The 19,535-nt window shown below is 50.2% G+C and overlaps 1 protein-coding gene across 1 annotated transcript in view; it reads right to left on the bottom strand.

The window, feature by feature from the left end:
• SH3PXD2B (SH3 and PX domains 2B) overlaps positions 1 to 19,535 on the bottom strand; it is an 82,643-nt gene that overhangs the window by 25,520 nt on the left and 37,588 nt on the right. Inside the window, exons 3-5 of the mRNA XM_035902487.1 lie at positions 16,211 to 16,286; positions 5,004 to 5,080; positions 846 to 937 (exon numbers count right to left, since the gene is read on the bottom strand). Of these exons, the coding sequence (XP_035758380.1) occupies positions 846 to 937; positions 5,004 to 5,080; positions 16,211 to 16,286 (245 nt within the window). The remainder of the gene's footprint in view (positions 1 to 845; positions 938 to 5,003; positions 5,081 to 16,210; positions 16,287 to 19,535) is intronic.

Raw genomic sequence — 19,535 nt, 5'->3', positions numbered from 1 at the left:
ATAAAAAAAAAAAAATTGAAAACCCGGGGAGAATATATAGTCCACAGAAGCGTAGTACTTAGCAGGAGACCTGAAAGGCTCAGTGTTGCTGCTCAGAGAAGAAAAACAAAATCCCGTTATCTACCTCCACACCCTTCCAATACAGAATGATGTCAAATCAATTTACTGCCTTTCCTCTCACAATTAATCAAGCCTCCCCCATTGCTCAACCGTTGGTCGAGCTGCGCATCGTGTCACATGCAGCATAAAAAGAGAGAGCAGCATAGCAGGAGATGGAGGCGGCTGCTCAGATTTATGCTGCTTGTGATTAGTAAGAGATGGGTGGCTCCTGGCCAAAGTAGCTCATAGTCACAAGACTTATAACCACATAGAGTTGCGTAAGGCACGCGAAATTCCTTGCAAACGTTCCTTGTTTTGCATGGAAAGACTCTGGAGCATTGTTATGGATGGGGCTCTTGGACATGGCTAAGGGGAAGAGCCTTTCAAACAAGGCACAGGTTCTTAGTAACCATGTGAAACGAGACTTTTCAGACCGACCATGTTTCTGAAAACAGCATTTGTGAGCAGAAAGCGCCTTGGGCAGAGACCAACACTTCATGGGGTGCCAGAGAAGTGTTTCCTCTTCCCTGTTGGCAAAGGCTAAGCCAGGAGTTGGCTGAGTGAGCAGAGGTGTCCACCTCAAGCTGCACAACCCCCATTCCCTCTCCAAAAAAAACCTCCAAATCTCAGATCTGTGACCCATGAAAGGAACCACTGACGAACATTAGACTTACGGATACCAGCAAGTTCAAGGCAGTTTGTGTTTCATCACCACCCCAATGGCAGCAGCCACCCGACCAACTTACTCTTTGGGGGGCGTCAAGTCATCAGGTCGTGTCTCAAAGAACTGGAGAACCTCCTCGCACTGGGAGATGTAAGGAGGCAGCTGGATCAGAGCCTGCAGATGAAACAGAGACACCAGTGATGGGAAGCATCAAGACTGAGCAAGGAGCCAAGTGAGGACAGGCCCTCAGAGCGCACGGGACTGGGTCACGGCACCGAGCTCGGCACCACACACCAAGCTGTGTGGCTCCCGGCACGCAGGAGCACAGAGCCAGGCTGGGGAGAGCTACTGCAAACATACACCAGAGCGGAGCAAGACAGCCAGCCCAGTTACACCCATCACACCACTCCACCTGCAACTGAAGACTAAAGGAGAATAAGCAGAGACTGCCCAGGCCCTGCTTAGCCCAGCTCCAGCCTTTTGGACAGATGTGCCCTCACAGAGTAAGAGACATGGAGACGTCCATCCCAGCATCCAGCCTCCTGGCTACACAGGGCTCAGTTTCCCAGCCGTACTGTGGGCACGGAGCCATCATCCTTGGGAAAGGCTGGGCAGTTTACACGTGGGATAGTCTCAGTGCCATCAGCCCCAACTAGCACATCCCAAAAATGCTCCACTGGGCAACGGCAGCTTGGGAAGAGGCAGGGAGAGAAGCAACAGGAGGCAAAAGTGTGGACACCAGCTTGTCAGGGCAAGGGCTGGAAGGCTGCTACGTGCGCTGTTGAATGGCAGGAGCTATAAGCTGCCTCTGCTTTTCTCCTTTCCCTTCAAGGGAGCCTGTTGCAAAAAGGCAGGCTTCAATGGCGGGAATTGCAGTATGGGAGTGTGCATGTCTGTGGGAGCTGGGGGCAGAGTCTGGGACAGCAATATTCGCCTTCGGCCAGAACTTTTGTAGGTCCTTTCCAAGGTGGGCTGCAGCGAGGGCCAGGCAGGGAAGACGGGATGGGCAGTTGTCTGGCAGAACACCCTGCCCTGCTCTCTGCTCATGGGAGGGAAGAGCATCACAGATGATGGTGACTGCAAAAAGTAAAAAAAAAAACCAACAAAACAAACCACGGAATTGAAAAAGGGACGTGCTCATGGGAGGGAAGAGCATCACAGATGATGGCGACTGCAAAAAGTAAAAAAAAAAACAACAAAACAAACCACGCAATTGAAAAAGGGGCAATTTGAAATCAGGGAAAAGTGCTGCAGCCTGACCTTGAGCAGATATTTAACCTGTTTTTCTATATAATTCCCCCTCCCCTCCATTTGCTGTCACAGCAGTCTCATGACAGCAGTGTGGGCAAACCAAACCACCACTCATTTCTGTATCGGAGACAAAGCCACATCTGCAAAGCCCTGGGTTTAGCACACAGATGAGATGTGGCTCCACAGTGACCTAATTGCTGGCCCCCAAAAGCCCGTCCAGCCATTCAGCACATGGTCATCCACTGCCAGCACAGCAGACAGTCAGACCACTAATCACGGGCCAGCCGCGATCAGGATCATGTGAGAAACAGGAGAGAGAAAACTACTCATTCCATGGCTTTTGGGTCCAGGGAAGGGCTATTCAAAGACCAAGTTTTGCATGGATGCCATTCCCATAGGGGTACCACTCCCCAGTTCCAGGCATGCCATGACCTACACAATATCCCCCTATGCCAAAATCACTCTGATGTTGTGGCCTGGAGAAGGCTCTGATAGCAGGGGATGATCACAGAAAACACCCCGTGCTGGAAGGATGAAAGGCAAGACCCACAGCTCATTTCTGAGGACATCTTGAAGGAAGCCCACCTACAGCTGACTCAGCTGGTATGAATCAAGCAGGCCAACCTGCAGCCTAGCTGGCCATGGTATACAGTAGCTATGGCCACCAAATCAAAAACAGTGGCACAAATAGTGTGGTCTCTGTCCCACCTCTGGCTCTGCCACCCAAAGGAGTGAACCAGGGAGGACCTTCAGAACATGGCTTCAGCCCATGGTGTTGGAGCCACAGCAAGTCACCTTACCCACCCTGCTGCCTGCAAGCCTGAGGAGGAAGGTCATTTACCCAAGACAGGTAAGCTTTATTGCATTGAAATCCATTTTCCAGGCAGCGAGAAAGGATTATTTTCTAGCAGCAATTTTTTTAGTGGTTCACCCAGTCTTGTTGGGGTAGAGCATCACAGCATCGCAACTCCTTCATCAACCCTCCAACTAACGCCTTCTCAAAATCCCTTAGAGAGGAGGAAGGCAGTTCCCACACCAGGGGAAAGACCAACAGATGTAGAACACAAAGAGAATAAACTGAAGAAATGGGAAGAAATTTCAGGCCTCCGCTCCCCCTCCTTGTCAGTCCTATGGTCATTTGATGTCTTATTTGGCAACTGGTTGCTCTTACCAGTTGCTGTGATTCTTTTGTTGCTTTTCTTGCACCTTACCTTAAATCACCATATTTTTGAGTACAGCAGGACCTGGAACAGAGCCCTTCAGCAAGAGCACTGCCCCGTGAAAGCACTGGTTCCCTCCCTCGCTCCTCACGCTTACTTCCACCCCAAATCTCACCCACCTTCTTTCCAGGGCTCTCCCAGAGAACAAAGACACCCTACTTCTCTCACAGGAGATGGCAAGAAAGCAAAACTTTTCTTACATACTTTTCTGTGGGAACTTGTTCACAACATCTTCACCTAACCCTCAATTCTCACTCAGCAGGACCAAGCTGGAGAAGGTATTTTGTATTTCTGTTCCGCACCACCGCTCCCCAAGCACATGCAACGTCAACCTCCAACAATAAACGTGGCAGTAAGAGTGTGCTGGCACCCTGCGGCTGCAATCTGCCCCATGACGCGCCCAGGAGGGACATCGCTCTGCTCCCGCTGACTCCTTGCTCATTCCACATCTCTGCAGCCTTCGGTCCCACACCCGCCTTCAGCTCAGCAGCTTCACGGTTAAGTGGCAGCAACTGGAAGGCCAGGCACAGCGTGCATGTTATTACTTGGTAATGCATTAACAGGAGGAGAAGAGAGAGGCTAAGTGGGTCATATAACATCAGCCATTATGTTCCAGTTGTTAAGTCAAATGGATTCATGATACTTTATGCCATTAACGGCATCATTCTGGAAGAGACAGTTGCAGCATCTTATCACTTAAGAGACTTTTTCTTCCCAAAAATTAAATTTATGGCTGTGTGTGTCTGTATGTAACTGGCACATTGTAGTGACTCAGAAGACAAGGGGCTGATCACGCCCAGCCAAGTGGTTGCTTGCACCATCAGCTTCCCCCACGCTGTGTGGAGCACACAAGTCCAAGCACACCTTGCACTACATCTCCATCACTCTGCTCTCATCTGCCATCCTGGCCCGCAGCGGTTTTCATCCGCAGCCCCACTGCAGAGCTGTCAAGATGCATTTACTAATTCACCTTTATCCCTGTACTTGTTATTCCAGCCACGACATCCCTTCCATAGGTCTGGCTGAGCCCCAAAACCCACAGTCTCTCTCACCATGCAAAGTCCTAGGCCATAGTTGCTGCTAAAAAATGCCCTAACATCATAATTTGCCTTATACTTAAGTAGTCTTATATTCTTCAAGAGTATGGGGCAAATCAAATCGCTTCAACCTTATCTCTGTTGGCTTCCAATAATTTTCTGCAGGTACAAGTCATCTTACCCCTGTGCAAATAACTGTTTTAGGTAAACAGTAAGAGGAGTTTATGTCCCAGTTTGGGACCATCCCACCAAGAAAGTGCTGTCTTCTATATAAAACAGCAGGTCTGTTCCCAACAGATGGGAAAGGAAAGGCTCCCCGAGGAACTGAGTCCTTCAAGCCTAGTCCTGCACACAACCATTTCACTCCAAACCGCCTATCAGACAGGACACGGCCAGGCAGCCAGGTCCTTTCCAGCCCATCTGGAAAGCTGGTTCTGGTTTGCAGCCTGAGAAAGGAGAAGAGAAAGAGAAAGCACAGCAGTGGGGTGCAAGCTGGTGTGGAGCTGGGCCACCCTGCACCCTGCAAGCCCAGGCTCCAAGTCCTCAGCATTAATCACGTGGAGCGAAAAGTGAATCAGTGGGTGGGTTTTCATCACAGAACGGGTTTGATAGCGGGGGACAGCCCAAACTCCCTGTTCTCCCAGTACCGACACACCTTTATATACTATCAAACAGGATCGAGCCTGATCAAGGTGGCTTCATCTTTGGTTGATGCTAGAAACCTCCCCTTACCTTGCAGTATTCATCGATAGGTATCAGGCGCTTGACTGCAACATCACGGATGTGACTCCGGCGGAAGAGGATCTTCCCTGAAACAGGAGAGATGGAGAGAGAAGAGCAGGTCAGCACAACACCCAGGAACGCTCTCTTTAAGTCACTCAGTCAGGACCTATTCTCTGTGCATCCTCTTGCCAAAAGCACCGTACCTAAAAAAAACAAAGTCTGTTCCCTCCCATAGATCAAAGGCGTTATCAGGATAAAGCACATTTAAAGTGGCAAGCTTGTTCAAGGAGAGCGAAGAGGAAACAATTATCAGCAAACTGCATCCCCATCTTCTCTCACCAATGTGCCGATGAGGGAGGAGCAGCCCCTATCAAAGCATGTGCCTGATACCATACAGTCTGCTGGGACGCAAGCCCTGGGTGTAAAAGTCCACTGGCAAATGCCAGCACTTGCCAGAGAAGCGGACACCCCTGCGACTGCTGGTGCAGGTGGGACCCTTGTTGCAGGCTCCAGGCTTGCTCAGGGCATCCGGGTCTTGTGTGGGCAGAAGCCAAGCCAGAGGGTTTCTCTCTGTGCAACTCCTGCCCCAAACTGGTCCTTGAAGCCACAGTGTCGGGACTGCAGCTCTGAGTCAGACCTATAGGATTTTCCTTCCTGTCTGGGGTTTATTTGTGTTCTCCGTTAATGGGATCCTCTTGCCATTCCATTTCCTTCCCCTCTGGCTTGTGGTACAGGCCTCTTTCCTTTGAAGTCTAATGAGTCCTAAATGCTTCAGGCTGCTTTCACAGAGAACAGCTTCTCCGGCATTTAACAAGACAAAAGCCATTAGCAGGCATCGAAACAGCTACAGGTAGAGACTGAGTGATCAAAAGGACTGGTACATGGTAGGATTTCAGACCCGCAGTTCCCAAAGCACCAGGAACTGGCACTGCTTTGCAATACAGTCACCTGGAAAATTGTGTTTTGGGGGTGTGGGGGGGTGCTAATGAAGTTCCCTCAAGTTCCTCCCATACCACAGGAAAGTCTTGTCTCTTTTTGTCCCTGCTTGGGTTTCCAATCCCACACCAAACCCACGGAGAGCAACTGATGTGTCTGTCCATGCAATCCCTTCGCTTTTCAAAGAGATGACCACGGGGCAACCCAGAAGCCAAACTCGCCTCACAACCAAGTACCAACACACCCTCTTTGCAAGCAACATGAGACCAGGGAAAAGCATTCTGGAGAGTCACGCAGCCCTTGCTGCACCACGACTAGCTTCAATCCCTACAGTGAGCCTTCACAGGAGCCACGGCATTGCTGGAACCAGAGGCTGGATGCTACCAAGCTACTCCTGAACAGGACGCATTAAAATGGCCACACGCTTATCGCAACTTTAAAACCAGGGCTGCGTCATCCCCCTGCTTCTTCCTGACTTGTCCAGGATCTGGAACATGCATGACTTGTGCAGCCTGCCAATGCATTTTTTTAGCAGAGATGAACTAAGGCAACCCAACTTCAGCTTGCAAGGAGCATGAATCAGAACTTTACGGAGGAGCCAAATCTTCTAGGCTCAGTTAATGCAGAATGTGTTTGAAACTGGACCGCCCAAGGGAGCACACAGCAACCACACTCAGTACTAGCTCTATACTTGCCCTCCAGTGAAATGCAAAGGGTCAGGCCAGCTCATGCCAGAAGGATTGCTTCTCATTTATGTCCTGCTGACAGCGAGGGGCGGAGACATTCACGGTGGGAAAAGCTCTGCTCTGAAATGCATTCCTTCTCGCAGCCTGCCAGAGCCAAGTCTGGCAGTCTTTATAATACAGTGAGAAAAAAATACCCCGCTATTCAATACACCTTTTAAATTCTGAGGGTGAATAGCCTGGGAACACAGAAGTTGTCTGGAAAGACAGGGAGGGAAAGGGAGCAACAACTAGGTCGGAGCTCCTTTCCTTGCCTATAGCAATTACTTCCCATCGGACAAGCACATGATAAACAGTTTTCCCTTCTCTCCAGTAACCATGGCTTATTGGCTGCACAGGTTTCTGTTTGAATGATGATTTTTAAAAAGATGAATGGATCACGGTAATTTTGTTGGCAATTATAAGGAATAGCTGTTTTGGTTTTATGCCTGCCAAAATGAAATCACTGATGGGTGGGTACATTATAAATGTCTGAAATAATAAGCTCTGGGTGTGGGAATATTTAAATGTTTAACAAACAGATGCTAGTGAATAATAAAAAGAACATAGCTTTGGTGAATAAATACATCACAGCAACTGAAGCGATCTTAAATTAGCCCAGGCACAGAGCATATGAATGAGCAGGAAATCCAGCTCCTCTCTTGATTTGCTCTAGATCTAGTATTTTTCAACAAGGAAGTTTATTTTCTAAGAAAAAGCTGCTTTTTAGTCAAAATGCCTAATTAACATAACTGTAGACCCTTCAGTGCTGCCAAATACAGCTACATAAATCCTTGACTTGAAAGGCAAGAGAGAGCAGGAAACCAGTTCCCTCCTGGAAGGGAAAGACGGGCAACTTGCTGGGTCAATGAGACGCGACATTTTCCTGGGCACATTTTCCTTAGACCGTATCTGCAAAATGGGAATAACAGTGCTGCCCGCCGGGGCTTTTCACATGGCCAAAGACCATATAATGCAAGAGAAACGTATGATGTTATTCATCTCATATCTGCACCCCTCACTGCTGTAGGTCCAGGGGACACAGCAAAGGCAATGGTGCCCATCACCCACACCTCATTCTGAGCATTTTCTGCTTTACACTTCTCTTGGCTGCCTCACGGAGCTTGTAACGACTCTCAGCCTGGTACTGGGTTACTGCCCCGCTAATCGTCCGGGTGGACTCTCTTCCTCCCGCTCACAGCCCATACTCCGTCAGGCTGAAGCAGAGAGGGCTCAGAGTTAGCTCCTCTAGATCCTAAAGGAAACACATGGCAAAGAAATGGGCAGATGGGCCAAAGCAAGAGGAAAGTTAAGTCTGATGACTGCGTTGGATAATTGCTGTGCTGGCCTCCTCCAACAAGCAGCCTGACACAGAGTTACTGTGCAGAGACAGGCTCGGTCGCTGGCCTGGCTTCGCGCAGTGTAACCTAGCTCCAGGCAAAGCAAGCCATGTGGAATAGCGAGGACAAACGTCTGCACAGAAAGATGCCAGGAGAAAAGAGAGGAAGGTCTCTGGGGTTTGATTTTCCATGGTGAAGTTTCCCAGCTGGCTGAACTGTTCACTCAGTAAAGCTGCAGGGTGAGAGACCTGGAACGACAGCGAAGGGAGAGCGATCTCAGCTGCCTTCGTAGTACCTAGCAAGAGCAAGGACAGCCTTGATGCCATTTGGATCCTGGACTCCCAGATACCTGCAACATTTGCTCCAATATGAGAAAAATAACTACCAGCTCTAATTTCATTTAAGAACATCCTTTGGAGAGACTCCCTTTACTCCAAACAGCTTCACAGCAGTGCTCCTGCCCCCAGGCTCAACGTCAGCGTGAGGAATGCAGAGGGGAAGACATGTGAAGGAAGGCAATTCTGCCCATCTCGCTGATTAGAGGCCTTTTCCACGGGCTGGTAAGGCCAGTGCTGCTGCAGGCTCCACTTCACCGGCTTCTGACTCTTGCCACAACTCAAGCACTCAGAAATTATTAGATTTGCTTATGTACATACGTGATGTTATGCATGAGCAATCAGAGCAAGGAGTCTCCCTCCCTGCTAGCACAGGAAAGCCACTGCACAAGGAAGCACAGTAAAGCACTCTGTCCTTCATACACACAAACAAAGCTATGAGCAGACCAAATGTTTATCACCTGGGAATGTGTCAAGTAAGTTGATTTTGGAAAAAGAAGACAGAGATAAGGCACCACTATGGAGTGGCTGCCCTGGCAAGTCTCCCTGCACAAGAAATACCCAGGCTCCAGGAGATCTTGAAAACCCATTAATACCTACAGGAAAAAATGGTGCCTTTTTGGAGGATGACGGCTCTGAAGATGCTCTGTGTACAAGTTACAATTTAGAAAGTGTTCTTTCTTCAATAGAATATAAAACACTTGATCCCAGTGGATATATTTATTAGACAGTACATTAATATAACTGTAGATGCACCAAAGCATTGCAGGTGCTTTGCTTGCTATACATCTGTTACCCCCCTTTCCCAGAAGAAGTTAGGTGTTTCCCATGCATCTGCTCTTTAAGGGTAACCTGGCAGTATTATTACTATTATTATCCATCTGACTGGAGAAATCTGACTGACACAACCCATCCTTTAAAGACAGAGGGAATAAAACCAAAAGGGAGAGAGCTGAAATACATGCAACTCCTTAAAAATTAAAGCAAATTAAGTCTCTCTGCACTGATCTTCAGTGCAAAAGTGGGAGGATGTTCCCTGTCTACATCTCCCTGGCTATACCTGATACCACGTTTCATATGCTCATTGGCTGGTTACAGCTGCTGGGGGGAATTAAGCAATGCAGAATGGTTTATTATTGTAGGGTTGCTTTGGAGTAACAAGGATTAGTTTCATTCAGAAAAAAGCAAGCCACCACAAATACTTACATCAACTGGACATCAGAGTCAAAATCAAATTTTACCACCCAAAATAATAAAATATCCAGCTTTTTATGCAGTGCTCTCCAGAAACCACCAGGTGCTTTATACACAACAGGAAAGCAGCTGGGGCAGGCGGAGGACCTCTGCCGCAGCGATGTCCAGGAGAAGACCCCAGCCACCCCCTGTCCCTACGAACACCTCAGGAAAGGGACAGGGTGCAAGCAGCAGCCCTCAGCAGAGGATTCACCATGGGGAGGAACCCCCAAGGGCAAGCAATGCTAATTCTTGCCCTGCTGCTCTTTCCCAGCCCCATGAAGAAGCACTGTGCCCTTCTCATGCCATGCAGCCACAGCTCCGGAGGCTGCTTCCAAGCAACTGAGGCTTTTACCTACCCAAGGAAAAGACGAATTCAAGGGTAACAAAAGCAGCAGAAGCCACATCTCCCGCTCCCCTTGCTGACTTGGGTATTTGTTTACTCATTTTATCTCCTTGTTGACCCTAGTTTGTTTTTACAACCAGGCAAATACCAGGACAGGCACTTCAGCATTGGGGGCACCAGCTGGTTCTCAGAGGGGGGAAACCTAACAAAAAGATCCCAGCCTACCACAAAGCCACCTCTGGCCACATCTGAAGGACTTCTGAGTCGGAAGCAAACACCTCATCTCCCCAGCTGGGCAGCGGCAGGGCAGCAGGGGACAGACCCTGCAAGCAGCCTGGAAACGTGGCTATGGGCACTCAGGTCTGCTTTTCCCTTCTCCTGCCTGACCCCTTTCCTCCCTCCCCTTTTGACCTGCTAGCACCATCGGCTCAGCTCTGGCACTCAAGTTGTCCCAGTGCTTCTGTTTCCTCCCTTTCATTGCCCTGAGCGTTGGGCTGACGGCAGGGAGACAGTGGTGTTCTCCACCCTGCTGGGAGAGAAGCCTGAAAAACCACAGTGTCCTTGGTGCTGTTTTGGGACTCCATCATTGGAGAGAGCTCATGACCTCCTGGGATGTGATGTTCCCCAGTTAGAAAGGTCCACATCCCACCAACGCAACTGTGCTCCTCCTTCCTTCCCTTCTTCTGCGGGGACACTCCTCTCCCTCCACCACTGCTGCTCACTTCCACCCGCTATGGAGGAGGCCCACCACGCATTAGCAGGAGTTCATCCAACATAATGGACAAGCAGCGATTCCATCCAGTGCATCTCTGTGAACCTCATGCCAGCCAGCGCTGTCTCACAACGGCTATTGTCCCAACTGTCCCACCCTAGGGAGAGTTTTCCTGTAAACCACTGGCATGGTTTCCTCCAAATCCCTCCGTAAAAAAATCTTCCTTTGCCACAATCCCTGCACTTCTTTCCCCCACAGAAGCCTCCTGTGACAGACCTTCCACTGATACAGTCCAGCCAGGACACTGGGGGACAATCTGCTGGCTTTTATGCCCTACCCAGCAATGAACTGCCTGGCGCAGAGGTTGCCCTTCTGTGTTTAAGCTCCACATCACTGGGCTCAGGGCTTCAACAGCAGAAGTAACACTGGTGTGCTGCCTTGTGCCCAGCTGGGCAGAAGGAGGAGGTTGATGCCCACCACCCGCTTGCAGGTCATCCCTGGGGAGCATGAGCTCTGTCCCCTCCACAGTGGAGCTGGCACCAGCCAGAGAAGCTCCACTGGAGATGCTCTGCCTGCCCGCCTTCCTCTGGTGCCAGAAAGCTTCTGCTCTCCCAGGACTGGAAGAACCCCCCATTGTGGCTCATCAAGGCTGCTTTGCTTTGTCTGATCGACTGAGAGCAAAGGGTGCTGCAGCAGCTACGGAGCGGGGGCTGCAAAGCAAGGGATGCAACACAGCCCCTGCTGCCTCAGCCGTTCATCAAGGACTGCAAAGTGTCAGAAGAGAGCTTGGGGAAAGGGCTGATAAGGAATTCAGGTCTCCAGCAATATGCGACAGAGCAGGCAGGCCACAAGAGGGGTTAATCTCTCCAAACAAACAGGTAGGGCTCTGCAAATTATTCCCTCCCATGGGAATTTTCCAGGCAGAGCTGAAGTTATACTGGGGAGTAAGGAGCTGGAAAAAGCAAGGCAGAGGCATTTCAACCAGCAAAATGGTTAAGGCTCCTCTTGAGCCAAAGGCTGTTACTGGATCTCCAGGAAGTCGGAGGGGCAGAGAACCTGAAACAATCACCCTGCCGATCATGGCCATGCACCAAGCCAGATATTTCAAGAATGGAAAACCATCTGTGCCTCTTGCTTTACCCTGAAGGACTCCCCCCACCCCACGGCCTCGGAAAGAATTCACTTCTCTGCACCTTTCAAATCACATCCAGATTTTCCCTGGCACAGGTTCCAAACTCACTTCAAAAAAAGGCAGCCCCAAATGTACACATAATTAAACCCAGCCCACGGAGCAGCCGGCTACGTGGGCTATTCCTAGGACGGGGAAGTAGGTGTGGGAGACGGCATTTCCAGGAGCCCTGCTCTTAGCATCTGCTTGGCAAAGTCCTGAGCTGTGTGCATACCCTGACGAAAAGGAAGGGGACCAACGAAGTGCCTCTGGGGCTGTCCTGGGTATAGCATGTGCATGGAGTCCCATACATTGTGAAACGAAGCCAAATCAAACAGTGCCCCTTCCACTCCCACGGTTTGAGATCCTGCTGGAGCAGGAGCAAAATGTTCCCAAGGCCACTGCTTCTATGGCCTACAGTGCCATGCAACAGAGAAAAATGTAAGGTAGTTTGTTTAAAGACAGCTCAAAGGTCAGAAGCAGAGCAACTGCTTCAGTGCAGCGCTCTGCCGGTGGTAATACTGTCTGCACGTCAGCAGGGTTAGCTGAAAACCTACAGAAAAGGCAACCATACTGATTATGGGCTACCAGCTAGCCTGGGACCGTCCACACAACAGCGCTACAGCAGAGATACCCATCTTGCTAGAGCAGAAAATAGTAATTAGGACCCTTGCCCCTTCTCCAGCTCTGATGAAGATGCAATGGGACAGGGGAAAGTCAGGTACTGTAGCTGGAAAAGGGATGAGCTGTCCTCCACCTCCTTCACGAGGCCTTTGTGGGGAGCTATGGGCATCCCCACAGTTGTTCTGGGAGAAAAGCCCCAAAGCACATGGGCAGCACTGATGCCCATGCTGAGCAGGTTAGCAGGCTGGGAAGGGAGTAGAAAGGAGGCATCATTCTGCTTTTGAAAACGATGTCACCAAACCCCCTTTCTCCTCCTCCCTTCTTGGGAGTTCACTATTGTCTGTAGCTAAAGCTTCCTAAAAAGCAATTTTACAGCCAAAGTTAGCTCAGCGTCAGGCAACCCCTCCTTGCCGAGGATCACGTTTCCAACGAAGCAGACTGGCCAGGATCTGCTCCAGGCCACTCGGGCTGTACGAAGTTTGGAAGGCTCCACTCTCTTTATAAAAGCTGTTTCCTGAAAGATCTGGCACAGTCCTAACACAGCGGGCCCAAATGAGCTCACTTGTTTTCTTAGTTCATTCTTTCCTGGGGTCTCCATGCCATCATCCCCCAGCCAACAAGCGTGTAACCCTTAGTGCGGACTCCTGCAGGCGAGGATGGAGCCACCTGGCACAAGGTCCCCCGGGCTGGGCAGTGACAGCTCTCTCCACTCCCGTCAGCCGCTCTGGACTCTGCTCCAGGGACCGCAGCCGATGCCATGCACGGGCGGGGTGCCGCCAGAGCTGTTTCGAGGGGCCATCCTCAGCACTGCATGAAGCTGGGCATGCTGTGGCGGTGGCTCAAACCAGCAGAAGTAGCCAAGAGTCCACTTCGGATTCCCCTATATGGTGGCAGAGGCTTTTCAGGCATGGTGCAGGAGCACTGCAGTGTCCTGCCAGGCCAAACCAAACCCCACCAAGCTGTGCTATGGGATGACCGTGGTGCCAACACCCAGGAAGGGACAACCCGTGGCCACAAACCTCAAGTGTAATTGCTCTGCTCCGCTTCAGAGGACCCAGCTTTCTGACTCCGCTTCAGAAGAGCTGAGTGGGCTGAAGGTCTTGCACTTACGAAAGCATTTTCTGACACATCAGAGAGCTACTTCAAAAGACCCAAAGTCTCTAGAAATTTCCAAGACGTCAAATCCTCAAAGCGAACATTAAGAAAACGAAGCAACACAAAACAAACAGTGTTCCTGCGGGCTGGATGTTGTTACTAAGGAGTAATGATGGAACTCTCTTCCCATTCCAGGAAACCAGCCTGACAGACAAACCCAGATGCACCTTCTCAGGTCATGGTGGTGACCCTGAGTTTGGGACGCTTAGGGGTTTGCTAAGAAAGCCAGAGCTGCAGGAGGCACAGGGTCGCAGGAGACATTTTTGAGAACTGCAGTGGCCACAATGTCTAATGTTACTCTAGAATGGACTTCCCAGAAAGCAATGTACTTTCAGTAAACCACTGGAGCCAAATCTCCACTGGTAATGAAATTCAGATGCAAAAAATGTTGCTCAAAATGGGATTGGGAGCAAACTACAGTACGCACAGAAGTGGAACATAATCAAAACTCTAGCAAGTCTAAGCATACTAGAGCCATGTTTTGCAGAGAAAGAGACCCAGACTTTTGCACTGAGCTCACCTGGATGGCACCCCAAGGCAGAGAAAGACAAAATTTGGGTTCAGCTGTAAGTAACAAAATTCATTGCCATCCCAAACTGGGAAGGCCAAGAACTCCTCCAAAAAGGAATCACCCTCTAGCACAGCCAGCAGCTATTAAAAGAGCCTTCCCTTGCCCCCAGGTCCTCTTTGGGAAGCACAAGCAGATTGCAAGCCACCTCACTAGGAAGGTAGGGCTCACCATCCTGCTCCAGAGAAAGCCACCAGCTCCTGACCAGTCCATGATGCGCAGCGAGGGCAGGAGGGCAAAGGCAACATGATTCCCACCTCTTAATAACATGACTTCCCTGAAGCAAGAGGACTTTTGAAGCTGCCCCAGGAGGACAGGCAGATGCAAGATTATCTGTCATTCCAGTGGCTACCTGCTGCTCGGACACCATCCCATGCTGGGATCTTCTCACCACCCCACCCCTTGCCCTGTGCTGGCACCTGAAAGCACAAGTGGTAAAGCTGCAGATGCCAGCTGTTTAGGCATCAATAGTCTCTCTCTTCTTAGCTACTGCGGAAATGAAACGTCAAGAAAAATTTCTGGGAGAAGCATGGACTTTCCAAGTCAATGTGTGACTGCCTCTGAAAATGGTCTTTAACCCTGCTGTAAAAATGGGACCAGAGCAAAAGGGCAAACATCTCTGCAGAGGACACACACAAATGCACAAGCTCCTCTAGAGCATGATCATCCTAACTCCCCAAAACTGCTTTCTTACACAAGAGCCAGGCTTTATTTTCCAGCAACTTCAACCCCCTTTTTCCTCCAGTGGAAATCCCGGTGACATGCCTCTTAGCGAAGGGAAACTATTTCAACACCAAGAAGAAAAAAACAAATATTGATGAGTGTGCTGCGAGCAGCAGTGCTCTGACCAAGCTTCTCAAGCCCGATCGCTGCCTTCCAAAAATAGCAGCATTTTGGTGGGAATTTTCTGCAAGTGCAGCACGGCCAAACCGTATGTCCAATTTTTCCAAGTTATGCCCTTTGCCAATTTGGCTCCCATTTTTCCTCCCCACTTCTTGCTGGCAGAAGTACTTGTACAGCAAGGGCTTTTCCGCTGTATTAATGTCAGGTGTGCTTTGCTTTTGCCGATCTTACAATGCAAGGACAAGCCAGAATCAGAAACCCAGAAACTCTATGGGAAACCCAGACAAGATTCTTTTGCTCAGAAAGGGGTGTAAAAAAACTCCATGCCAGTCAGTGAAAAGCAAAGTCTGCTAAGTGCCTTTGTGTTTCTAGAAAAGCCAGGAGGCAGCGCACAGCACAAAGGGCTGCACTAAATGGACCTGACAGTCACTGGAAGTGATTATGGTACCATGACATTTCTAAATATGCCCATTAGCTACTTGAGGGTGGGGTAAAGACAACTCTGTGGTCAAAGCCATTAAGCTACAGGTGCATGAAAGTCTCTCAGGCCCCCCCCTGGGTATTTTTGCAAGGCACATTAGGGCTCTCTCTTCCCCCATAGCAGCAGCACCCAAGGATGGTCACAAGCAATCCCCCGCACCACAAAGTTTGCAACGGACCATTGCATCTGTTCCTCGGGCACACACACACTCAGCTGCACGTTGGGCTGGCAGGGCGCACATCATCCCACAGAAATCCTATCTTTAGGCACCCAGTCCCGAACATCCCAGGAGGAAGCCGAGGCTTTCAATCAGTTTGATGTAACATGTGGAATTCAATTGTTATTTCCTTCTCTCTGGATGGCCCTTTGAGTTGCACGGGACAGGAAAAACAGCGTATGAGCAGTTCCTGGGGAACCTTAGCCCCGTGCCATGCTGGTCAGACTCCTTGCAAAAACAAGCAGGCTGCTGCAGGATTGCTCCCGACATAAGCTGCACAAGCAGGGTTGCTTAGCTGAAGTTCCCCACTAATGCTTTCTGGAGGGAGAGAGAATGACTGAAGGGTTTAACAGTTGCTGGGCAAGTTGCTAACAAATACAGATGTTTTAATGGACACGGTGCAGGCCAAGAACCTGCTATTGCTCAGATGGTTCGGGAGATAAGAGCTAAAGCACATGTATGCTCACACATGTACCAGGAAAAAAGCTCCTGCCATGCTAAAACCAGCATGGCTGTTGCTGGAACCACTTTCCTACCTGGCAGAAAGGGAATGATCCTTTGCTTGGGGTCCTTCTGCCCTCCTTCCATCGGAAACTTGTCCAGCATTTGCATCTAGAAAAGGAAATGCAAGAGAAGTGATTAAAGTCAGCGATTAACTCTCACAACACAGGGCCACTCTCCCCAGGAAGAGGTGAAGCCCGTTCTCCAAAACAGCAGTGGCCCAGACGTCGTTCACATCACCATCAGCCAGGGCACAGCAACCTGCAGCACCGAGGGAAGCACATCCAAAGCAGTGCCAGAAGCACAAGATCTTAGCGTCATCTCCACTATTTCCAAGACATTTCTCACCACCGATGTTGCTCATCACTATCATTCTGCTTGGCACGGGTGATTTATGTAACCTGCATTTCTGCAACTATTAAGTTTCATCCCGATGGACCTCAGTCACTAGATCTCAGAAGCTCCTCAAATAAAGGCATATTTTAAGCTTATTAGCTCAAGCATAGCACAGCACTGACACAGTTCCTGGACTACAGCTGACTTGGACTCACAGCACCAACTTATGTTTGCCTGCAAAAGGCCACAAAGTTACACGTCAAGTTTGGGGAACGCTTTGTGCTACAGAGGCTTTGAGGGATGAATGTTTTATGGGAACCTCAGCATTAAACAAATAATTTCCTGACTGATGCAACTGCACTTAGTATGTTTAGTCAGCAAAGAGAGGTGATAACCAGCTCCTGCTCTCGCTGGGTGCGCTGAAGCACTGGTGGTGCTTCAGCACATGCACACAACTTCCTTGCAGCTGCTATGATGCTTAATACCAATGCCCTAGCAGGATCCATGTCCTCAGCATTTCCTTTACTTGGTCTGGCTGGAAAACACCATTTGGATTGGGCTTTGCACTTTACACAGAGCAGAAATGGAGAAAGAGCACACCTGGCCATCCATACGACCACTCAGATACACCCTCCTTTGGAAAAAAGGGTAGGGAGATACAAACTCTCCTGTGTTTTCTCTGGGGCATGGATCTGAGCTCTGTTTCCCATCACCTGAAGAGCTCCCTGGTCCCCAGGGTGTCCAAAATGGGTCTTGCCCTCTCCTGTTGGAGCTATCGCACTCTGCATCAATAATTAAGCACTTACAGAAGCGCTGGAGACAACCTGCCCTGAACCGTCCTGAGCGCCTACAAGGTCTAAACATTATCCTCTGGCACAATTAGTATTTAAGCTATTTCATGCGGAGAGGAATTGATGCAACCGGAGAGCCCAAACCATCCATCCCAGGAGAGGCATCTGCAGGAGGGTGGGCACCGCCAAGCAGCCACACACACCGGCCATGCTCCCTCCTGCCTGCTGCTCCGCCACGGACCACGGACTCTCCTCCGGGAGTCCATGCAGGGCCAAATGCCGGGGTCCCAACACCCCTTGGGATCGCGTCCCACCTGGTTCCCAGGTTTTCATGGCTCTTCTTCTTTGGCAGCTGTTTTTCCCACACACTTTTTACAGGAGGTCTCTGCTCCTAGCTAAGGGCTGTGGACTCCTCTATTGCTAAGGCATGAGCTTGTTTAACGTGCTGCAATGCTAAAGCTAAGCCCTTTCTGTCGATACAGCCCTCCCCACTCACATGCAACACTTGCTTTTTTTTTCTTTTTCTTGGATCTCAAATGTACTGGGATAAAATACTTGAGGTTTGGTGGAGAGGGGGTAGAAGGGAGGTGTTTTTTCCTATGTTTTGAGAAGAAATAAAACCCTCCCCCAACATTCCCAAAGACAACAGGAAAACTAAAAGAGGCTCCCAAATACTCTTTTTCAAAATGAAAACAAGACAACTCAAACCCAGGATGACAGTAAGCACAAACGGACCCTGTTTACAGCTTCTTCTCGAAACAAATTTTTTAAAGGTTTACAACAAAGAAAATGACTGCAGATTCAGCAATAACTGGGGACTGGGGTGATGTTACCAGCAGCCACAAAGCAAGCCCGAGCGTGGCTGAGGGAGGACTCGCCTCCCCGAGGCACTGCAGGCTCCCAGGGCAGCACTGCTTCCCCGGCCTCCCCGGGCTCTTCCCTCAATCCACAAAAATAAAGGGTGATGCCACATCCCTGTTACCTTACAAAAGACCTGTGTTGCGCCATGGTGGAGAGGTGCCTCTGGCCCTGCTCCTCCCGCGGGGAAGAGCTGGGGAAAGCTTGTGACTGGCGTAGGGTGAGCAAAACAAGTCGCAAGCACTGCACATCTGATTGCTGTTAAGCAACGCAATACTTGAGTCACTGGAAGCTTTCCCTTCCTCTCATTTTTTGAATGCGAGCTGAGGATCTCTTGCTCCCGGGAACACTGAGAGGCTCCAAGGCACAAATGGTGCAAGCTGTGTTTTCTCTCATACGCACGTGCCTGGGCTGTGCCTCTGGCCAGATCTACTCCCGACCATGTGATCCCACCAAACCCAGCCAGAACTCCATCCCAGAAGTTCTCCATTTCCTTTTTCTTGACCGAAAGTGCCTCTTGCAGTGGAGGATCTCTTGCTCCCGGGAACACTGAGAGGCTCCAAGGCACAAATGGTGCAAGCTGTGTTTTCTCTCATACGCACGTGCCTGGGCTGTGCCTCTGGCCAGATCTACTCCCGACCATGTGATCCCACCAAACCCAGCCAGAACTCCATCCCAGAAGTTCTCCATTTCCTTTTTCTTGACCGAAAGTGCCTCTTGCAGTGGCTGCTCAGCGAGCGGGAGGCAGCGTGGGGACCCTCTCCCTGCAGCCACCCTGCACCCCTCCAGCCCAGCCCAGAGCCACCAGCATCACCCCAGCCTGAGCAGACCCTGCACCACCTGCGGTGGGTTGGTACCACTATGCCTGTGCACACACAAACTGCTGGTTTTCTCTTGCTGTAGGGAGGCAAAGAGGTTGCGAGGTGCCTGGAGCACCCACTGGCATGCACAAAAAGAGGAGAAGGGGGGGAAGGAGCAAGGCAGAGGGGTCAGTCCCATGGATCCCTCCCAGCCTGGCTGCCACATCATGCAGCTCCAGAGAAGGCAGCAGCAAATACTAGTTCACCAGTTTTACTAGGCATGAGCCTGTGGTTGAAGAACCGCTGAAAACCTACTCCAAAGAAAACAACCCCAGCGCCGGCTGTAGTCATGGCAGGCAGTTTGCGTTTGCAAGATGCAAGAGCACACGTCTGCAGAAATCCAGTCCGTGGGTCGCAGGCTGACGGTTCTTCCGTAGCACTACACGCCATAAAGCTGCAGTGAGGAAAAGTGCGGAGCAGCGATGGGAAAAGGTCGGCTCCAGAGACCCAGAGAAAGCCAGCTGGCAGGTCGCTAGGTTTTAAGGCTCCCCGTACCCTTTCTGGCCCATCTTGCT

The sequence above is a fragment of the Egretta garzetta genome, unplaced genomic scaffold (genome assembly GCF_000687185.1).
Source record: "Egretta garzetta isolate BGI_Z169 unplaced genomic scaffold, ASM68718v1 scaffold209, whole genome shotgun sequence".
NCBI classification, from domain to species: domain Eukaryota; kingdom Metazoa; phylum Chordata; class Aves; order Pelecaniformes; family Ardeidae; genus Egretta; species Egretta garzetta.
This window is presented reverse-complemented; position numbering and strand designations above follow the sequence as displayed.